Source organism: Pelophylax lessonae (genome assembly GCF_965119305.1).
Source record: "Pelophylax lessonae genome assembly, chromosome: 9".
NCBI classification, from domain to species: Eukaryota; Metazoa; Chordata; class Amphibia; order Anura; family Ranidae; genus Pelophylax; species Pelophylax lessonae.
This window is the reverse complement of record NC_138776.1, coordinates 235,602,730-235,623,726: the sequence shown is the minus strand read 5'-3', so window position 1 is coordinate 235,623,726 and position 20,997 is coordinate 235,602,730. Positions and strand designations below refer to the sequence as shown.

Genomic DNA, 20,997 nt, shown 5'->3' with positions numbered 1-20,997 from the left:
CACTGGGTAAATGCAGTGGCGGATGGGCCTGAGGCGGATAGCAATTTGGCGCATGTCCTTCCACCACCGAGGATTGCAGGGCGCTTCAGTTTGCCTCCTGTTCCTAACTCCTCCTACTCCGCTTCCTCATCCTCTACCGCCTCCTCATCCGGACAGCGTAACACCTTCACCACCAACTTCAGCACGGCCAGGGGTAAACGACAGCAGGCAGTTTTACAACTTGCCTGTTTGGGGGACAAACCACACACCGCGCAGGAGTTGTGGAGGAGCATGGAACAGCAGACAAATGAGTGGTTGCTGCCAGCGAGCCTCAAGCCCGGCCTGGTGGTGTGCGATAACGGGCGAAATCTCATAGCAGCTCTGGGCCTAGCCGGTTTGACGCACATCCCTTGCCTGGCGCATGTGCTGAATTTGGTGGTGCAGAGGTTCCTTAAAAACTACCCCGATATGTCAGAGCTGCTGCAGAAAGTGCGGGCCGTTTGTGCGCACTTTCGGCGTTCTCACCCTGCTGCTGCTCGCCTGGCAGCGCTGCAGCGTAACTTCGGCCTTCCCGCTCACCGCCTCATATGTGACGTGCCCACAAGGTGGAACTCCACCTTGCACATGCTGGAAAGACTGTGCGAGCAGCAGCAGGCCATAGTGGAGTTTCAGCTGCAGCACGCACGCGTGAGTCGCTCTGCGGAACAGCACCACTTCACCACCAATAACTGGGCCTCCATGCGAGACCTGTGTGCCTTGTTGCGCTGTTTTGAGTACTCCACCAACATGGCCAGTGGCAATGATGCCGTTCTCAGCTTAACTATCCCACTTCTATGCCTCCTTGAAAAAACAATTCGGGCGATGATGGAAGAGGATGTGGCACAGGATGAGGAGGAGGAGGAGGATGAAGAGGTAACATTTCCAAGGCTTTCAGGGCAGTCATTCGCAAGGGGCTCCGAGGGTGGGTTCCTGCACACGCAAACGCCAGGGACGCAATTGTCCAGCAGGGGCACAGTTCTGGAGGATGAGGAGGATGAGGAGGAGGAGGAGCTGGAGGAGGAGATGGAACCATGTTCACAGCAGGGTGGCACCCAGGCCAGCTCATGGCCATCACTGGTGCGTGGCTGGGGGGATACAGAGGACACGGACGATACACCTCCCACAGAGGACAGCCTTTCGTTGCCTCTGGGCAGCCTGGCACACATGAGCGATTACATGCTGCAGTGTCTCCACAACGACCGCCGAGTTGCCCACATTCTAACTTGTGCTGATTACTGGGTGGCCACGCTGCTGGATCCCCGTTACAAGGACAACGTACCGTCCTTAATTCACTCACTGGAGCGCGATCGCAAGATGCGCGAGTACAAGCGCACGCTGGTAGACGCCATGCTGCTGGCATTCCCATCTGACAGCGGGGCCACAGTGGAAGCACAAGGCAGAGGAGGAGGAGGAGGAGGTCGCCAACGCAACCAGGGCACCGCCAGCACCTCAGAAGGCAGGGTTAGCATGGCCGAAATGTGGAAAAGCTTTGTCAGCACGCCACAACAAACAGCAGCACCAGCAGCTCAGATGGAACGTCTTAGCAGGAGGCAGCATTTTACCAACATGGTGGAGCAGTATGTGTGCACACGCCTACATGTAGTGAATGACGGGTCTGCCCCCTTCAACTTCTGGGTCTCCAAATTGGGCACATGGCCTGAGCTTGCCCTTTACGCCTTGGAGGTGCTGGCGTGCCCTGCAGCCAGTGTATTATCTGAACGGGTATTTAGCACGGCTGGGGGCGTTATAACAGACAAGCGCAGCCGCCTGTCCAGAGACAATGTGGACAAGCTCACGTTCATTAAAATGAACCAGGCATGGATCCCACGGGACTTTTCCGTACCTTATGCAGAATAGCAATGGATACCGACCTTACCCACCCATTGTTCCATTTTTGCTCTTTCTCACTCTTTTGGGGTGTACCCTCATTTAAAATTTTTGAAAAGAAGCAGTGTTGGCTACCTCGTCCTCCTCCTCAGGGCCAGATTAATGTAGGGGCTATTGGAGCTGCAGCTCCAGGCCCCTACCTTTTATATAGGCCCCGGGTTGGCCATATTCACTGTTACCGCTCTTCTGTCACTTGTAAACACAGAAGTCTGGCTTCTATGCTCGCTTCCCCAGGCAGCACCCTCAGAACCTCCCCACACAGCGTGAAGGCCGGACAAGGAGGGACAGTTGGCGATGCATGGATGTGTTTATGGGCTTCAGAGACAGCATCCCATGTTGAATTAGGCATGCATGGCTGCACCCTTCCTCCTCTGGGTGCATGGCAAGGCACGGCCCTTAAGGCCCTTCAAAATCCTCAGCACCAAGCCCATGATGCTGTTAATCCGGCCCTGGTCCTCCTCCACCGCCGCTTCCACCTACACCGCCCATAGGTGTGCGCAGCCTATTGCATTAAGGTGTGCACCCCAAAGTTGAAATACACATGCATGTGTTTGCCAGCAGGGAGAGTAATGTATCGGGGCCATGTACCTGTAGGCAAGGAGAAATAGAGCAGAGCAGGTCCCAGGGAGATCTTTCCCATCTCCTCACTGGCAATGCTATGTGCCCTAGGTGATTAGGGTGTGCCCAGGCACACCCAGCACACCCTGTGCGCACGCCTATGTCACCGCCACATCCACCACCACCTCAACCTCCCTCCTACTCCATATGGGCCTCGTCCTTCAGAGATGAAGAAGAACATTGTTTTATTTTTCTGTTTTTTTTTGTTGTTTTAAGTTATTTCCCTATCCACATTTGTTTGCAGAGCACTTGCCATGCTCTTAATTACGTTTTGCTGCCATTTGCAGCACTCTAGCCCTTTCCTTTGGTGTTTTAGAGCCATTTTAGTGCCTTAAAGTTCGGGTCCCCATTGACTTCAATGGGGTTCGGTGTCCGGGAAAAGTTCGGTAAAAGTCCGGGACACGGACCCGGACTTTTTTTTAAAGTTCGGCCGAACCCGTCGAACACGGACATCTAGGTGTCCGCTCAACCCTATACACGTGTTGTTGCTGGAAACCTGATACAGAAAATCATCAGACAGGGGCAGACAGGGGATGTGTTGTGCGAGTGTACTACAGATCACGCATACAGCCTCTTTGCAAATTGTTTCTACTCTTATTACTGGGGTCTGCAATGGGCACAGCAAGAACCAAAATGGTCACAGGTAGGACTAGGTTCACATGTCTGCAACAGCTCTTTAGCAATTTCTGTTACACAAATACATTCTTTAGGTTAATACATGGAAAATTCCCCCCAGTATTGGTTTCTTGATCTCGATTGTGTGCACATTTCACTTACCGGAAATCCTACCCAGAAGTGTGTCCCAGCATAGGCGATAGCAAGGCTTGGACGAACCACAGCCAAAATGATAGCCAGCATGACACTGATGAAACCAAAGGTCATAAAAGAGACCTGCAACAAGTAACAAACTAAAAATTAGATTTTCAAAAAACAATAGTTGCAGACATTACATCAATATTATCAGGCATTAGATTACTTCATATGGTCGCTGCTGTTTACAAAGGTCTTTCTTTCTGAAGACATTTTTCAGTGGCTTGAACACATGAAGGTGAAATAATGGTATATTTCTTTTTTTCTTTAAAAACGTACCTGTAAAATCTCTATAGTCACATGGGCTGCTCAGATGTAATTGGGAGGAAATGCTCAGCATAGAAACTCACTGAAAACTGAGCATGTGCAGAGCTGCCAACACTGCTCTGCAAAATCCCAGCTTAATTGGGGACATGGCCTGAAGGGGGAGATAGAGAACAGCAGGATCAACCAGGTTTTTTGCAGAATATTGAAAACAAATCTCATAGTGACTGAGTATGAACAGCATGCAATACACCATTTATTGATCTTTTTTTTTAATATATGATGTGAGTTTAGTGACACCTTAAAAAAAAAAAAAAACAATTTTTGACTTGCTTGTAAAATCCTTTAATGGAATACATCACAGGACACCATTTCCTCTCCTTGAGGCAAAACTGGAGTGGAGGAAGATATGCAGGGCTGGGTCCAGGTTTGCCATTTGCCAGTGTCCAATCACCTGGGAGGTTAAGCATAATTCAGTGGTCTAAGAAGTAACTCTCCTCTATCCTGTGATGTACTCCATAAAGGGGATTTTACAAGCAAGTATAAAAATGTTTTCTTAAAGTGTCACTAAACTCACATCATATTAAAAAAAATGATCAATAAATTGTGTATTACATGCTGTTCATACTCACTCACTGAGATTTTTTCTGTATTCTTCAAAAAACCTGGTTGATCCTGCCGTTCTCTATCTCCCCCTTCAGTCCATGTCCCCAATTAAGCTGGGGATTTTGCAGAGCAGTGCTGGCAGCTCTGCACCTGCCCAGTCTTCAGTTAGATTCTATGCTCAACATTGCCTCCCAATCACATCTGAGCAGCCCATGTGACTAGAGTCATACATGTGGCAAATTACAGCCCACTCCCTCTCCCCTCCATGCCCACTAACCAGCTTAACACAATGGGGATAAGATTTTACATGTAGATTGATGGAGGCTTCACTTCCCTCTTATTCTAAGACACAGACTGGAGTGGCGTGACAGTCTGACTGGCAGAAATACGCCCACACCATGTAACTGCCAAAAAATAATAAAAAAAGGGAGTTTAAATACAGTGCTCAGTAAAAAGGAGTACACCCCAACAAATTTGTCAGAAAACCGGTACTTTTCTGTCACAATCAACATTTTCTATGTGACATTATACAACAAAATACTCCCACAAATGTGGGCCATTGATTGCAACCAAGATTTGTTAATTTGCACACAAAAAAAAAAAAAAAAAAATGGGATTTTTAACTTACCGTAAAAAACATTTCTCTGATGTTCATTGATGGACACAGCTCCTGAATCTTCTTAACCATTGGGTTATACTGCCCCCTACAGGAGTATGACACTAGGCAGGAAAAAGTTTGACTATGCCTATGGGCAGTCCGAGGGGGTATACACCCACTCTCTGCTATAGGCACTCAGTTTTGTTATAAGCAGTGTCAGAAGAAAGCCAACTCCACAGGGGGGTGGGTGCTGTGTCCGTCAATGAACATCAGAGAAATGGATTTTACGGCTAGTCAAAAATCAAATTTTTACCTTTCGTTCATGGATGTACACAGCTCCCGATTCTTAACCATTGGATGTCCCAAAGCAGTGTTAAACATGAGGGGTGGGAAAACATCATAAAAAAATTCCCAAGGCTAACCATAGCCAACCAGGTAACAGAGCTCAACCATAAACAATTGGAGCTCACCTGAAAAAATACACCCTCAAAGAGGACCAGGTCCTCTAAACAGCAGCCAGCAAAACCTTGCGGCCAAAAGCAGCATTCGCAGATGCCAACACAACCACTTTACAAAAAAAAAAAAAAAAACTTTGTATGTGGTCACCCAGGACCAGGTGACCGCCTTGCAAAACCTGCGTCACTGACGCTTGAAGACGGAAAGCCCAGGAGACACCAAGCACCCTAGAAGAGTGCGCCTAAACAGGGAAAGGAGGAACCTGAACCCTGATGCAATAGGCCTGAACCACCATCTGTCTGATCCATCTGGAAATGGTCACAGAAGTGGACATTGTGAGATCTGTCCGTGAGTGAAAATAAGAGTATGACTTCCTAACAGACTTCGCAGCTGTCAGGTACACCCTAACCGCCCGGACCACATCCAAGACATGCAAGGCAATTTTCTTCAGATGTTGAGGCATTGGACACAGGGAAGGCAACACAATGTCTTCATTCAAACGACAGTCAGAGACCACCTTAGGAAGGAATGACGGACAGAGGCAAAGCACCTCCTTATCCTTGTTAAGGCACCATAAGGTGGACAGGATAACGCCGTCAGTTCCGACACCCTGCATGCAGAGATGATAGCCACCAAAGAAGGCCACCTTCTGGAGCAATGTAAGCAGGGAAACCTTACGAATATTTTCAAAGAGAAGCTTCAGTAGAACTGAAAGCACCACATTAAGATTCCAGGGCGGCAACGGAAACCGCACTGAACGAACCAAATGTGGGGCACCCTGAAAAAAAAAAAAAGTACGCACCAGAGAGTGTGTGGCCAAAGGTCGTTGGAAAACAACCGCCAAAACCCAATACCTGGCCCTTAAATGGTACTCCAGGACAATTTTTGTTCCACCCCCATTGAAGGAAGGTTGAGATCCGATCCGAGAAGGAGCGAGGATGAACCCTAAGAGACTCACACCACGCAATGTACATCTTCCACGTACGATGGTAGATCTTCCTAGAGGCAGATTTCCAAGCTTTTAACAGCATCCCCTATTCAAACAAACCTCCATCCTTCAGCATCTGGCGTTTAACAGCCAAGCCTTTAAAGCCAGATCGGCATACCAAGACCAGGGAGACCAGTCTGGAGCCACTAGAATGACCAGAATCCCTTCTGCCTGCACAGGAGTTGCCACAGAAGTTTGAGAGGGTTGTGACAGAAGTTTGAGAGGGCTGGAACAAAGCAGTCAGCACACCTTAGAATGCCAGCTACTTACCGAGCCGCCAGGACACTTCTTGTGCCCCCTTGGTAAATGACAAGATCACGGCCGTGGCACTGTCTGAATGAGTTCGTACCGGACACCCCTAAAGACGACTGTCCAATGAGCCAGAAAGTCTGATCGCTCGGAGTTCCAGTACACTAATTAGCAGTCTGGGCTCTGCCAGAATCCAGACCCCCTAAGCACGTCTGTGCTGAGGACGCCTCCCCACCCGGACAGACTGGCATTCGGAAACAACTGTCAAGTACAGGAGAAGGATTTTCCCTGTCGAAGTGCCAGAGAGCGAAGCCACCTCTAGAGACCCTGGATCCATTTCAACAGAACCTCTTTAGCAGAGATCTTGTGTGGAACTGTGCAAACAGACTGCCTCGAGGGTGGACACCATAAGGCCCAGCACGTGCATGCAAGCCCGGAGGGATGACCATCTGCTTAACAACAAAAGCTGAATTGCCTCCTGAAAGGTCTGGAGTTTTTCCCCAAGGAAGAAACACTCTGGCTGAGGCAGAGTCCAGAGTCAGACCCAGATTGTCCAGTTTTTGGGGACAGAACCAAAAGCAGACTCCTGAATGTTCAGGATCCCACCAAACTGAGTTCGCAGAGCAATCTCCAGTAGTCCATCAGAGCAGTCCGAGACTCAACTCGCAGAACATAGTCCAGGTACCCCAGTACCACGATCCCCCACTGACAAGAAATGCCAGCACCGGGGGGCCAACACTTCTGTGAAGACCCGAGGTGAGGAGGGGAGACTAAAGGTCAGCGCCAAAAACAGATAATGCTCCTCGCCCACGGCAAAATGCTCCTCGTCCACGGCAAAACAGAGGAAGCGCTGGCAACCAGCACATATTAGAATGTGCAGGTAGGCATCCTTGATGTCGAAAGAAGCGAGAAGAAATCCCCCTGGTGTAGGGATGCCACTACCATGTGAATAGACTCCATGCGGAACTTCTGTACTCTCACAAAGCAGCATTGTAAAGAAAGATCCGAAAGACCCTCAGTCACCGAAATTTTAGACGGGCTGGGGGGAAGGGAGGGGAACCCTCCAGGGGTAGTGGGAGGACAGCTACTCACCACATCAGGAACAGGGTGGGCACCGCTCCATTGTAATGTGGGTCCTGTAGGCCAGAAGGAAATGCTGTGACTCAGGCCAGCCCCCGGCCAGTGGGACTATGTCAGGGCCGACCTAGCACAAAGCTGCGGTCTGCACGCACTTGCTGCCCAGACTGGGGTGACCCTAAGAATCTATATTATCCAGTTCATCGCCCAGTCCGGCACTTGACTGTAGTTCTCACAGGAAAATAAAAAAATAAAAAAAGGAAGGAGGAAAAAAATTTGCATTTAAAAATGAAAAAAAATTGCCAGGACCAGAGATCCCAGCAAGGAACTAGGTCCTTACTCCTTACTATGCAGAAGAAGAAAAAAAAAAACAATGCCTATAGCTGAGAGTGTGTATACCCCCTGGGACCTACCATAGGCACAGTCAAGCTTTTTCCTGCCTAGTGTCATACTCCTGTAGGGGGAAGCTGGAGGGCTGGGTCAAGCTTTACTTTTTTACCAGTGTCCAATCACCTGGACAACCCAGTGATCTAAGCACCAATTCTCCTGTAACCTGGGATGTATAATTAAGGTGAAGGACATAAAAAATGCTATGTCACACCCCAGAAAGGAGCCTCCAACATTCTCAGAAATGTGAATAAATGAAGTAATAATGGGTCGGGGGGGGGGGGGCATTGTTAAGTTCATACTTCATTTTGGCATGCTCATCTTCTTAGTCTCTTCAATGTAAGGAAGTGGGTGTGGTGAGGTAAGATTGAAGTTGATAAAGTGACAATATGCAAAAGTCGCACCAGTGAATGGAAAGATAATGAGAAGAATGTGATCCTCTTATAAATATAGTGCCCAATGAATGAATAAATACATAGTTACATATAGTTACATAGTAGGCGAGGTTGAATAAAGACAATAGTCCATCCAGTTCAACCTGTGTAGGTGTGTGTGACTGTAATCATCTAACATAGCCCTCAATCTCCTGATCCTTGAGATGTAAGTCTAAGAGTCTTTTGAAAGTCACCATACTACCCGCAGAAACCACCTCTTGTGGTAGACAATTCCACAATCTTGTAGCCCTAACAGTAAAGAACCCCCCACGTTGCCTGAGGTTAAAACGCTTCTCCTCTAATCGCATTGTATGTCCTCGAGTCCTCATGCAATTCCTTCGAATGAACAGCTTTTCTTCTAAGCTGAGATCCCCATTAAGATATTTATAAATTGCTATCATGTCCCCTCTCAGACGTCTTTTCTCCAGGGAAAATAAATCGAGCGATTGCAGCCGCTCTTCATAGGTAAGGTCCTCCAACCCCCTAATCAGTTTAGTTGCCCTTCTCTGGACTTTCTCCAGCTCCAACACATCCCTCCTGAGGACTGGCGACCAGAACTGGACAGAATACTCCAGATGCGGTCGGACCAGAGTTTTATAAAGTGGAAGGATTATAGTCTTATCTCTGGAATACATCCCTTTCTTTATGCATGCTAATATTCTGTTGGCTTTGGAAGCTGCCGCTTGGCATTGCATGCTGTTGCCTAATCTATCATCAACTAAGACTCCCAAATCTTTCTCCATTTTTGATTCCCCCAAGGGTTCCCCTCCTAACGTGTATTGTGTTTTTATGTTTTTGGTCCCCAAGTGCAAAACCTTACACTTCTCCACATTAAACCTCATTTGCCATGTCGTTGCCCACTCCATGTACATGTACAAATAAGAATATTCAATAAAACGCAAAATAAATAAATACCATGAATAAAAAAATTGGTATAAAAACAAATGCAATCTTGTGTATTCCAACTCTGAATAAAGGTGAATCTTCACACTAAATATCCAAGTGTATAAAAATTATGTGCAACATAAAAAATTTGGGGAACAAAAAAATATGGTGACTGATGGTGATTGTTCATGAATAAATACTGACTATTCTGTGAAATCCAAGGTGCCACGCCAAGTGAGCTAGGAATCAAAAACGGGTGCAATGGCCGCTCACCTCACATTACACCAGTAAAAGCATTTATTATGATAACCGCTCTGGGTTGGTGTAATGGATTCCTCCTTCTCAAATTAGGGGCTCCCTCGATATCCACTCCTTATGCGTAGTGATCACCATACTCTCTCTTAATTGCTCAAACAAACAAGGTGGACTTCCATAGTGAAGTATATAAGATTTTATTGAAGTAAAACAAGTAAAGACTTACATATAAGCAAGGGGCAGCAAGCAGCCGCAGTATTGCGGTATCTGTATGGAAGACTTCCGGTTTCTGTCGTAAACCGGAAGTGACGTCACCCGGTTCCTCCCGACGCGTTGCGTCACTGAATCACGTAACTTTCTCAAGGGACGTCACTTACGGTTTACGTCCGAAACCGGAAGTCTCACCTAGACACTTTTCTTTTGCTATTTTGATGGATTGTGTTCATTCTATTACTTGATATTTGATGCGTTTTTTACTCACCTTCATTAGGATATTGATGTGTTTTTTTATAGATATTCAGCATTTATATGTTTTTTTTCTGGATTTATGAAATTAGCGCTGATTCATCTTACCCATTCTAATTTGAAGATTAAGCCCACTAGGTGCTTGCTCTTCAGACCTGCTGTTACCTTCAACGCATTGTAGACTAGCTTAGGTCCCTTTTTCAATGCGCTTTATTACCATTAAAATCTACCATACAAAACAAAGAAAATGGAAGTAATAAAGATCCAATGAAGTACTCATACCCCAATCCCTAGATGTAAAACGGAAGCGGACTCTCTGGCTGGCTGATTGCCTTGTCCATCTTTCTTCCCCAGTCTGACATTCTTGATGGTGTCCAGCAGGCCGTCCATGCAGGACCGCTGGTTAATGTTGATATTTATGACTGTTCCCTCAGGGGTCTCACAGGAGACTTTCCCATTGTCCATCTTCACAGTACTGACTGCCACCATCCTGTGCCAATGAAAAATGAAAAGGCCAGTTAAATAAATCTTGGAAAGTATAAAAATGTTGAGTATAATACAAGTAAATAATTCAGATTTCATAAATTAGCTATGTATTTGGATTTTGGAAAAGAGGCAGCTAGACGAGAAGGAAAGGAAAGGAAAAAAAATGGTTGTGTGTTTACGCACAAAGGTATGCACACATAATAGAGCACATTTTTTTTTTTTTTAAAAGGGACATTCAGGGGCGTGAACATGTACTGCGTTCAAATCTGTAAGACTGAGAACATGCATTTTACGCACTTTAGTGTCTGCACTTAGACCTGGTTTACACCTGAGCAACGCTGCCACGTTTTTTTTTTTTGCGTGATTTTGTGGTGCATTTTTGAATGACCCTCCCTCTGCTCCAAAAATGCACCAAAGAAGCTCATGTGTCACATTTTTTTTTTTTTTTGCTATAATCGTGTGATTCTGCCTGCGATTTAAGCTGCTCTGGTGTAAACGGGAACTCATACAGAGATGAAAAAGATGCATCCTGCAGGAGGATATAGAGGTACAACTTCACACATGGTTAAAACATATCTAAGAGACAAACAAATATTTTACTGATCATTTACGCTGGAACTTTGTGTGTCTTAAAAACCTTATGTATTTCGGAAAATTTTTTTCATTGTTGTATGTGTGTAACCTGACTCAGGATCTGTCTGCCAGCAAGATCCTGCGTATAAACATCAGTAAATTGCATCCATGTACAAGAGTTATTCTTCCTATAGACATAGGAAAAAACATACACACCTGAATCAAAGTAGACCCTGCAGTAAAAAGGCCTGCTTAACATAACAACAGGGCCCCTACCACCATACTAAATAGCAGCAAAAAGTAGAAGGGGAAAAATAAAGAAGAGGTTATTAACCAGTTCAGCTCTGGAAAGTTTTACCCACTAATGACCAGGCCATTTTTTGAGATACAACACTGTTGCTTTAACCGTGCAACGCTGTACCCAATAAAAAAAAAAAAAAAAAATGTATGCATTTTTTTCCCCCACAAATAAAGCTTCCTTTTGGTGGTATTTTTTTTTTTTGCGCTATTAAAAAACATATTATATATATATATATATATATATATATATATATATATATATATATATATACACACACACACAAATATCTCTATATAAAAATATATTATAACTATATATATATATATAAAAATATATTATAACTATATATATATATATATATATATATATATATATATATATATATATATATAAATATATTATAACTATATATATATATATATAAAAATATATTATAACTATATATATATATATATATATATATATATATATATATATATATATATATATATATATATATATATATCTAAATATAAATATATTATATCTATCTATATATATATATATATAAAAAGATATATCTATCTCTCTCTCTCTATATATATATATATATATATATATAATATCTATCTATATATATATAAAAATATATTATATCTATATATAGATAAAAATATAATCTTATAATCTATATCAATAAAAATATAATCTATATCTATATCTTTCGGCTAATAAAAAATACCCAATCAAAAAAAAAATAAAATCTAATTTTATCAATCTGCATTTATGCTTGACTTTGCAAACCGAGGATGCGGGAACACCCAAAATTCTAGTTTGTATCCCTGCGAAATGGTGGTCATAAAACAGTTGTCTGGATTTCTTTCTAACCAGGCCTTAGAGAACCGTAGCAGCCTTCCCCCCCCCCCCCCCCAACCGATTGAGTGGGGGCGTCCCTTCACAAGGAAGGCTTAGGAGGTAGACTTGGTAGATCTCTGGTCCAAGGGTTTCTCTTGCCCTTGCCCAGAAGGCTTGGTCCTAGATCCAGACGGCTAGGTTCATTGCAGCTGCCTGGAATTAGAAGCACTGGGAGTCTAAATGCTGGAAATCTTAAAAGGAGGACGTTTGCTTTTCCTCTCTAACAGGTAGCAACACACTCTTTCCCCCCCCCCCCCCCGAAATCTTTTGGATATACTTATTCAGATCACCCACCAAATTGGCACTCTCCAAGAAAAGAGAAAGCCAGCAACCAACTTCTTACAAGGTATGTCCGCAGACCAGCTTTTTAGCCATAGGATTCTGCACATATGCACTGTCAAAAGAGCAAACCGTGACATTTGCTGTATAAAGTCTTTAAGAGCATCCATTGCAAAACAAATTGTGAGGTAGATCTGTCAAGTCTTCCAGACTCTCCTTGAGAAGAAACCGTCCTGGACACTTGCCTAATATGGCCCTGCAAGACTGACAAACCTCTATAGCTGCTACTGCTGGTTGTATCGCAGACCCTGCAACAGCAAAGGAGGCCTTTAGTTAAACCGGAGTTCCGGCCACGAAAAAGTTTTTTCAATAAAAATACCCCTGGCACAGTCAGGGCTAGTACCTTCCACAATGGATAGCCTCTGTACTGTCCCGAGTCGCACTTACCTTTTAGAAGAAATACTTACCTTGAAAATTTCTTCTCCAGCGTTGCAATCTCGGATGTGGGCAGCTGAAGCCAGCGTGTCTTCTTCTGCGTCCTCTTCCGTGTCCTCTTCTCCCAGAATGCTCACCTTTCTTCCACTTCCTCCCTCTGCGGCCGCGGCCTGCTCCGTCATTTCCCCTTTGCATTGATTCCTGGGAGCTGAACGTCATCGCTCCCAGGAATCAATGCGCCTGCACCGGCCCCGCTCGTCACTTCCGGTGCGGGCGCGTCATCCCTTCACAGCTTCTGGGCATGCCCAGAAGCTGTTTAGCAGGGAATGAGGCGCCTGCACCAGAAGTGACGAGCGGGGCCGGTGCAGGCGCATTGATTCCTGGGAGCGATGACGTTCAGCTCCCAGGAATCAATGCAAAGAGGAAGTGACGACACGGGCCGCGGCTGCAGAGGGAGGAAGTGGAAGAAAGGCGAGTATATTTTTCTTCAATAACAAGGTAAGTAAACAAAAAAAAAAAAATCGTAACTATCCATTTCTTTTTCAGGTGACCAAAAGCAAGCAGATGGCCCAAAATCAATTATGTCGATTTTGTGGCCGGAACTCCGCTTTAAAGATTCCAACTTTTCGGCTGGATCTTTAAAAACCTGGGCATTATCCTTTTGTTAACTTAAGAATGGCAGCATCCACAGTGGGCATACCTCATTTTCTTGTGAATTTTCCCTCCATAAGATACAATAGAGAAAGCCTTTTGGGAGGAACAAAAATCCTATCAGGATGATCCCAATCAGCATACCTGCTCTAAGAGCAGATGTAAGGGAAAAGCTTGAGGACTATGAAGAGGGAGCAATAAGCATAGAGGAATAAAAAAAAGAAGACTTCAGACATTTCCAAGGGAGGTAATTTGTATCCAAACCAGACCATTTCAGTAAGACTGAATCAACAATCCCTGAGATTGAGAGGCTGGAGTATGACTCCTCAGATCCTGACTCCCCAAATTGGAAACATCAGCTAGACCCTCTATGGAGTAATTTGCAGCTACTACTTTCACATCTTTTGCCCAATTCTGAACTGACTCAGGGGATGCCTCAGGTGAGGGGGATCGTTCCTGTTTCCTCCCTCCTTAAGATGCTGCAATCATGCCAGCAATCTTACCCTCGAGGTTGGCTAACGCTGATGCCAAATCGTCCTTCGGTGACGTAGGTTACAACAGAAGCACTAGGAGTAGCTACTGTGCCTGGCAGCCACAATGGTTCAGATTGGCTTGTTGCCTCTGCCCCTTCAGGGGAAGTAGACACAGAGGAAGCACGATGAAGACCATTAAGGCCTGACGGCGGCACCACAGTGCCCCTTCCAGCTGTGCCCCCACCCCTTTTTCGGGAAGATATTTCTGTTAGGCAAGACAAACTTGTGGTACAAACTTTTAGTGTACTCAAGGCTTGTGCCGGGCTATACAGCTTATCACACACAGCACTGATTCTACCAAAGATCCTTCGCCACAGACACACCATTGAAGGCTTTTGCTTAATCTGGAGCTTCCGAGGAGACGGATGCACGGGCCCTTTCGCACCAAGGCGAAACTACACGCCAAACATGGGGTGAAAGCAGCATAAAGCAACAAGCGTGCTTTGTCACAGCTGATACTTTTCAGGTGATCAGCACAGGATGAAAACCTTTTCGTACATGTACTGCTTTGCACAGGGAGAGCAAAACATGTTTAAACAAACAAGGTGTGCTTTGACATAGCTAATACACCCATGGTTCCTGAATAAGCGACATTCATTTATGGATTTGGAAGCAAGGTTTCTGTTCATTCTTGTTGTATTTTTGGGCACCCCCCTTTCATACTAGTGCACAGCATACAGATTTTGTTTATATATATCAATTTCTCCAGTGGATTGCCAGCAGAACAGTGATGTACCCAAGTTGCTTTTATATTAGTCCACCAAGTGTTTAGTGCCTCTGGTCCGTTTTGTGGCTTTGGTCAAGTTTTATCACGGTAAACTTATCAGAAAGACAAATCACTTCCAGCGCTCATGCCAGAGAGGATGTCAGACAGTACAAAGCTTCCCACTTGTTTGCTTGCTTTTAGGCACAATGCTTTGGTGGGGTATTCCCGCTATTGTGGGTTGACAGCACTGCTCTTGTGTTACATAGTTAGTGAGGTTGAAAAAAGACATCAGTCCATCCAGTTCAACCTATGATGTGAGTGTGTTTGCTTTTAACCGTACATTGTATACCCCTGTATGTTGTGGTCTCCAAGGTGCCCATCTAATAGTTTTTTGAAACTATCAATGCTCCCTGCTGATACGACTGCTTGTGGAAGAGAATTCCACATCCTTACCGCTCTTACAGTGAAGAACCCCTTACGCATTTTAAGGTTAAACCACCTTATCTCTAGTTTTAGTGAGTGGCCACGTGTCTTATTGTATTCCCTTACTCTAAATAGTTTGTTCCTTATGCTAGGGTCGCCAGTACAGTATTTTTACATTGATATCATATCCCCCTTTGTGTCTCCTTTGTCTATAAATGAGAGAGCCACCAATGGTCATATGTTCACATTTGCTGCTGGTCAATGGAGGAAGGACGTAGGTCAGATGTTTGTAGAAGGTGGGCATCTTTTCTGATGGCTATTCTTGGGAACTGTGTCAGTAAAAGTTAAGACTTGGTGCCATTTGGTATTATTGGTGTTTTTTTCCTTTTATATTGCAGCAGATATTAACCCACTGGTGTAGAAGCTGTGTGACGGAATGCTTGGCCCCCCTACTTGGGTGCTTACGTTAAACAAACAGTGCCTCCTTCCCTCCAAACCCTTCCAGGAAACCGAAAGCAAATACCAGCCCCAAGCATTGTACACAGACAAGATGTTGAGGTAGAACAAAAAGAATGAACAGAAACAGGTTTTTTTACACTTCAAAAAGCAGGTCAGTTACTACATGAACATTAAAACCAAATATTACCTATAAACACAAATGTTAGATAACAAGGCACCAGACTAACCCCATCACGTAGGAGCCTCCAAAAGTTAGCCAAATTAGCCGACAGAAACAAAAGGAGACTCAATTAACAATGGGAATGCACACCTAGGGGGCAGACAATGGGACAGATACTTATTGAAGGCAACACCTCAAACTGTAGCATGAGAACCCCAGCATCAGGTTGCTTGAGCAGATTATATGAACATCTGCTCTGAGTCTCACAAAGTAGTGAATGCTGGTTTGGGCACAGAAGCCCCAAATATGTATCTGGGTCCTCCAGTTCCCAGAGTCTGTGTTTTGGGGGAGTCATGGACTACTCCAAATTACTCCAAAGGTCTCCCAGGCACACAGTTCCCAAAGAATAGAGCCGCCCCCCCCCCCCCCCCAGGGCCCTTAGTCAGTAGGCAAGAGGCTAGCCTGCAGTCCCTTCGAAAGACCTCTCTATCCTGGTTTGGTCTGTCACAAGTGGTTTTACCACTGAGTCTTTTCTATCTACTAAGGGCTCTATTCACACTACTGGCTCCGGGAACAGTACGTATAGGTAGGTCTATGAATGGAATTTTTTGATAGATGCTCATTTATTGGGGGTAGGTTTGCTGATGTATATTTGTATCTGATGATTTTTTTTTGGCAGCTGTGGAACTTTTGTGGCTCTCACTTCCTTCTAATGTGCCTGGTTCAGTGTCTTATGTTGTTGGAGGCAAGCTGTTTGTATTGTTCACAGAGCTGGCAGCTTGCTGCTTTAGCTTGGGTCTGTTATATTGTCCCCCAGGGCTTTTTTTCAGTGGGAACGCAGTTTCGGCACCTCTAGCACTGAATGCATGAAATGGAAAGGAGTGTTGTGCCGGAGGATCTATTGTTGCTGGGATTAATTTGTTGCTGGGAGGGATATACTATTGAGGGAGAGGTCTACTGTTGGCTGCTGGAGGGTCTATTGATGCTGGCTACTAGGAGATCTATTGTTGCTGGAGGGTCTATTAATGCTCTGATGGATCCATTGTTGCTTGGGGGGTCCTTTGTTGCTGGGGGAAACTATTGTTGAAAGGGGGTGTATTGTTGCTGGATGCAGTGGATATATTTTATGGCTTATCAATAACAAATTCCATAAAATTACTACAAAATGATACTTGGTGGAACTGGGAGGTGGATAGAGGGAAGAATCAAAGGATGATGCTCAGAGGTGGGTAGGGGCGGAGACAAGGGGTGACTTGAAAGGGGAGTTCCTGCACCTTTTCTATGAGGAAAAAAAGCCCTGTTGTCCCCCCCATGATCCTCCCTTCATTGGTTCTCTTCCTATCCCTCTTTGGGGGGGGGGGGGGGGGGGTTGAGACGAGGCTCTGCATTTTCTGGGAGAAGGGGAGAGGTTGGGGGGAGAGGGGATTTGTTAGTGCCCCCCCCCCCAACTTTCCATCACTCCTTTTATGATTTTGATGCATATATGTTTAAGTATGTAGCCCCCCCCCCCTTTTTTTTTTTTTTAAGCCACAGTACTGTGGCTTAAACTGCACCCTCAATAAGCACTAAAGCCTAGTACAGACGATGAAATTATCGGACAAATAGTCTTTTTTTACTGCTAGTCTCTATATCGAAAAGGAATAGGTTACTAAAGTACGAAAATTCTCCTACAACACGATAAAAATTTGGAAGTAATGTATTTGTATCGTATTTTTGGACGAAAATTGTACGATCTGGTATCATACGAGAAAAATTTGTGTTTGTGTGGATGAAAGCTGTGCACTAATGATCAGATTAATCGTACAACAAGCTTCAAATTGCTGTTTTTTTTGTACGATATTCTGATCGTATGTACGGGGCTTTAGCCTAACTCTTTAAGGATTCTTTACAGCAGGGGTGTCAAACTCTAATTCATTGCGGGCCACATCAGCATTATGGTTGCCCTCAAAGGGCCAGTTATATCTGTTAGATTAGATGTCCAGAGCACCCCACGTCCGCTTACACCCTTACATGAGATGTCAAGAGGCCCCCCCCCCCACCATCAAAAGTCAAGAGTCACTCACCCTTCCTTACATCACAATGCACCCCCTTACCTTGTGCAACTGCCAGAAAGAAGATGCGGCTGGGTCTGGGAAGAAGTGCAGGGTCTGGAGAAGAACCAGAGGAGGGCTGGAGTCAGCTTCCAGAGTCTGCTGAATGCGGAGACCAGGGAAGGCAGAGATAAGGTGGTGTTGCGGCTGCACAGAGAGATGCAGGCTCTGTAGGAGGAGGAGATCAGCCCTCCTCTCTGCTGCGGACTGCTGAAAAAAGGTAGAGGGGGTGGGCAAAGACCAGCCTTTCTGCAGCTGCACAGATGAGTGCAGGATCTGGAAAAGGAGTTCTGTCCTCTCTGCTGCTGACTACTGACACAAGGTGGGGGCAGAGACCAGGAGGGCACTGCAGCTGCAGGAGAGGTGTGATGGCCACATGAAATGCATTCGGCCCATGGGCCTTATGTTGACAACTGTGCTTTACAGTGTGACAAAATCTTTATAGTGTTTGTTAACAAGAAGGTTTTTCCCTTCAAGTACTTTATTCATTTGCAAACAATAAGGTGATAGTTCAAGTCCTTAAGTTTCTCAGAAGCATGACTATAAAATGACACAGCTGTCCTAATTCTGAGGAACATAGGACCGGGCGATTTTTTTTCTTTTTTTATAAAAATTGTCCCTTTACAATTGCTTTTGGATCTTGAAGCATTTTTTTTTTTTTATATATATAAAATGAGATGCAAACAGAACTTACAGGCACTGGATGTTTTTTTTTCCCCTCGCCCTGGGCACTGGATGACCTCACGGCACAGCAAACAAATTCTTTTCTGAAAACTGATTGTTACACCGGTCTAACTTCATTCTTCCTGCCATCACATTAGGCCTCATGCACACAAGATATTTAAGCCCCCTTAAATGACAAAACTCCTGGCAGGAAAAAGTTGCCTAAAACATGCAGCAAAAGCCGCATACTGCACACACGTTTAGGTGCGTCTAGCGGTTGAGTGTTAATGCATTCCATTGGCCAATAATAATTTATTCTGAATATTGGAATGCATTAACACTCAAACGTTAGACGTGTGCTCTCTGCTTTTCAGCTACTGTTGAACGCGCCTTGCGTTTTTTTTTTTTTTTTTTTCAGTCTGTAAATGACACAGAGGTGCTTTTACAGGCAAAAAAAAAAAAAAAAAGCAGCTCAACACCTGTCATTTTTGCAACAGAAAAAAAAAAGCCGAATGCTCCTAACTGCTTCAAACACAGATTTTTTTTGTATCCCCCCCCCCCCAATGTACTGCAAAAATGCTAATCCTAAATGCTTCTAAAGTGCTACTAGAAACGGGCACAAAAAAATGCTATTATCAGCATTTATTTTTTCAGCTTATGAAAAACACAAGTGTCCGATGAGCCTTAAAAAGAAAAATATATTTTGTATCTTTTGTACCCTGATAATCTTTTTGTAATACCATGCTTGTTGATATACAATGTTCTTTTTTACCACCATTTTATCTTAAATAAAAAGTTTGTAAACAAAAAAATAAATAAAATAAAATAAAGCAAAATATAGAAATAAGAAAAAAAAAAAACAAAACAAAAAATAAATAAGTGAGGAGGTGGGGTGAAGAGTGCGCCACATTTTCTTATATCTGGGAGACAGACCTCAACGTTTCAAACCTCAGTGCTTCTCACTTCTCAGCATCAGACATACAGATCACAACTCCCATCCTCCTCTATTACACATCTGATAGGATTTAATGCTAGGATCACAACTCCCATCCTCCTCTATTACACATCTGATAGGATTGAATGCTAGGATCACAACTCCCATCCTCCTCTATTACACATCTGATAGGATTGAATGCTAGGATCACAACTCCCATCCTCTTCTATTACACATCTGATAGGATTGAATGCTAGGACCACAACTCCCATCCTCTTCTATTACACATCTGATAGGATTGAATGCTAGGACCACAACTCCCATCCTCCTCTATTACACATCTGATGTGATCCTAACATTCAACCCTATCAGATGTGTAATAGAGGAGGATGGGAGTTGTGATCCTAGCATTCAATCCTATCAGATGTGTAATAGAGGAGGATGGTAGTTGTGATCCTAGCATTCGATCCTATCAGATGTGTAATAGAGGAGGATGGGAGTTGTGATCCTAGCATTCAATCCTAACTCCCATCCTCCTCTATTACACATCTAATAGGATTGAATGCTAGGATCACAACTCCCATCCTCCTCTATAACACATCTGATGTGATCCTAGATGTGATCCTAGCATTTAATCCTATCAGATGTGTAATAGAGGAGGATGGGAGTTGTGATCCTAGCATTCAATCCTATCAGATGTGTAATAGAGGAGGATGGGAGTTGTGATCCTAGCATTCAATCCTATCAGATGTGTGATAGAGGAGGATGGTAGTTGTGATCCTAGCATTCGATCCTATCAGATGTGTAATAGAGGAGGATGGGAGTTGTGATCCTAGCATTCAATCCTAACTCCCATCCTCATCTATTACACATCTGATAGGATTTAATGCTAGGATCACAACTCCCATCCTCCTCTATTACAAGTCTGATAGGATTAAATTGCTAGGAGCCAACAGAAACTCTTCTCATTTAGGATTTTTCTACAAAGCCCAACACCATAAAGTTAATCGCTCCTGATTTAGTAACAATTCCCTTTTTGTAGAATGATATACAGAGCAGAGGAGAGGAGAGGAGTCCTGTGTAAGAAGAAAGGAGAAGTGGACGATGCACTTACTTGCTGTGTATCTCTCCCACACTCCACTCTGCTCTGTGTCTGTCTGTAATGAGATCAGCACACAGAGGGAGGGGAGGAGCCTTGTAGACAGAGGGAGGGGAGGAGCCTTGTAGACAGGGGGAGGAGCCTTGTACACAGAGGGAGGGGAGGAGCCTTGTATAGGGAGGAATAGGGAAATTGTAATTTTATGTGATGCACCTGTATGTGACTGGAGTCATGGCCTGGTACAGGTGCAGTGCTCAGATCTGACTCCCCATACTGGAAGAGATGTGTTTTCATCACATTAAGGCCCCTTTCAC

General features: G+C 44.5%; 1 protein-coding gene across 1 annotated transcript in view; it reads right to left on the bottom strand.

Annotated features, from left to right (window-relative positions):
• The window catches only part of LOC309564847 (uncharacterized protein), a 155,518-nt gene extending 134,726 nt beyond the window's left edge, over nucleotides 1-20,792 (bottom strand). Inside the window, exons 1-2 of the mRNA XM_082269533.1 lie at nucleotides 20,699-20,792; nucleotides 10,280-10,487 (exon numbers count right to left, since the gene is read on the bottom strand). Coding sequence (XP_082125659.1) covers nucleotides 10,280-10,486 — 207 coding nt within the window. The 5' untranslated portion in view covers nucleotide 10,487; nucleotides 20,699-20,792. The remainder of the gene's footprint in view (nucleotides 1-10,279; nucleotides 10,488-20,698) is intronic.
• Between the last annotated feature and the right edge of the window lie 205 nt (nucleotides 20,793-20,997).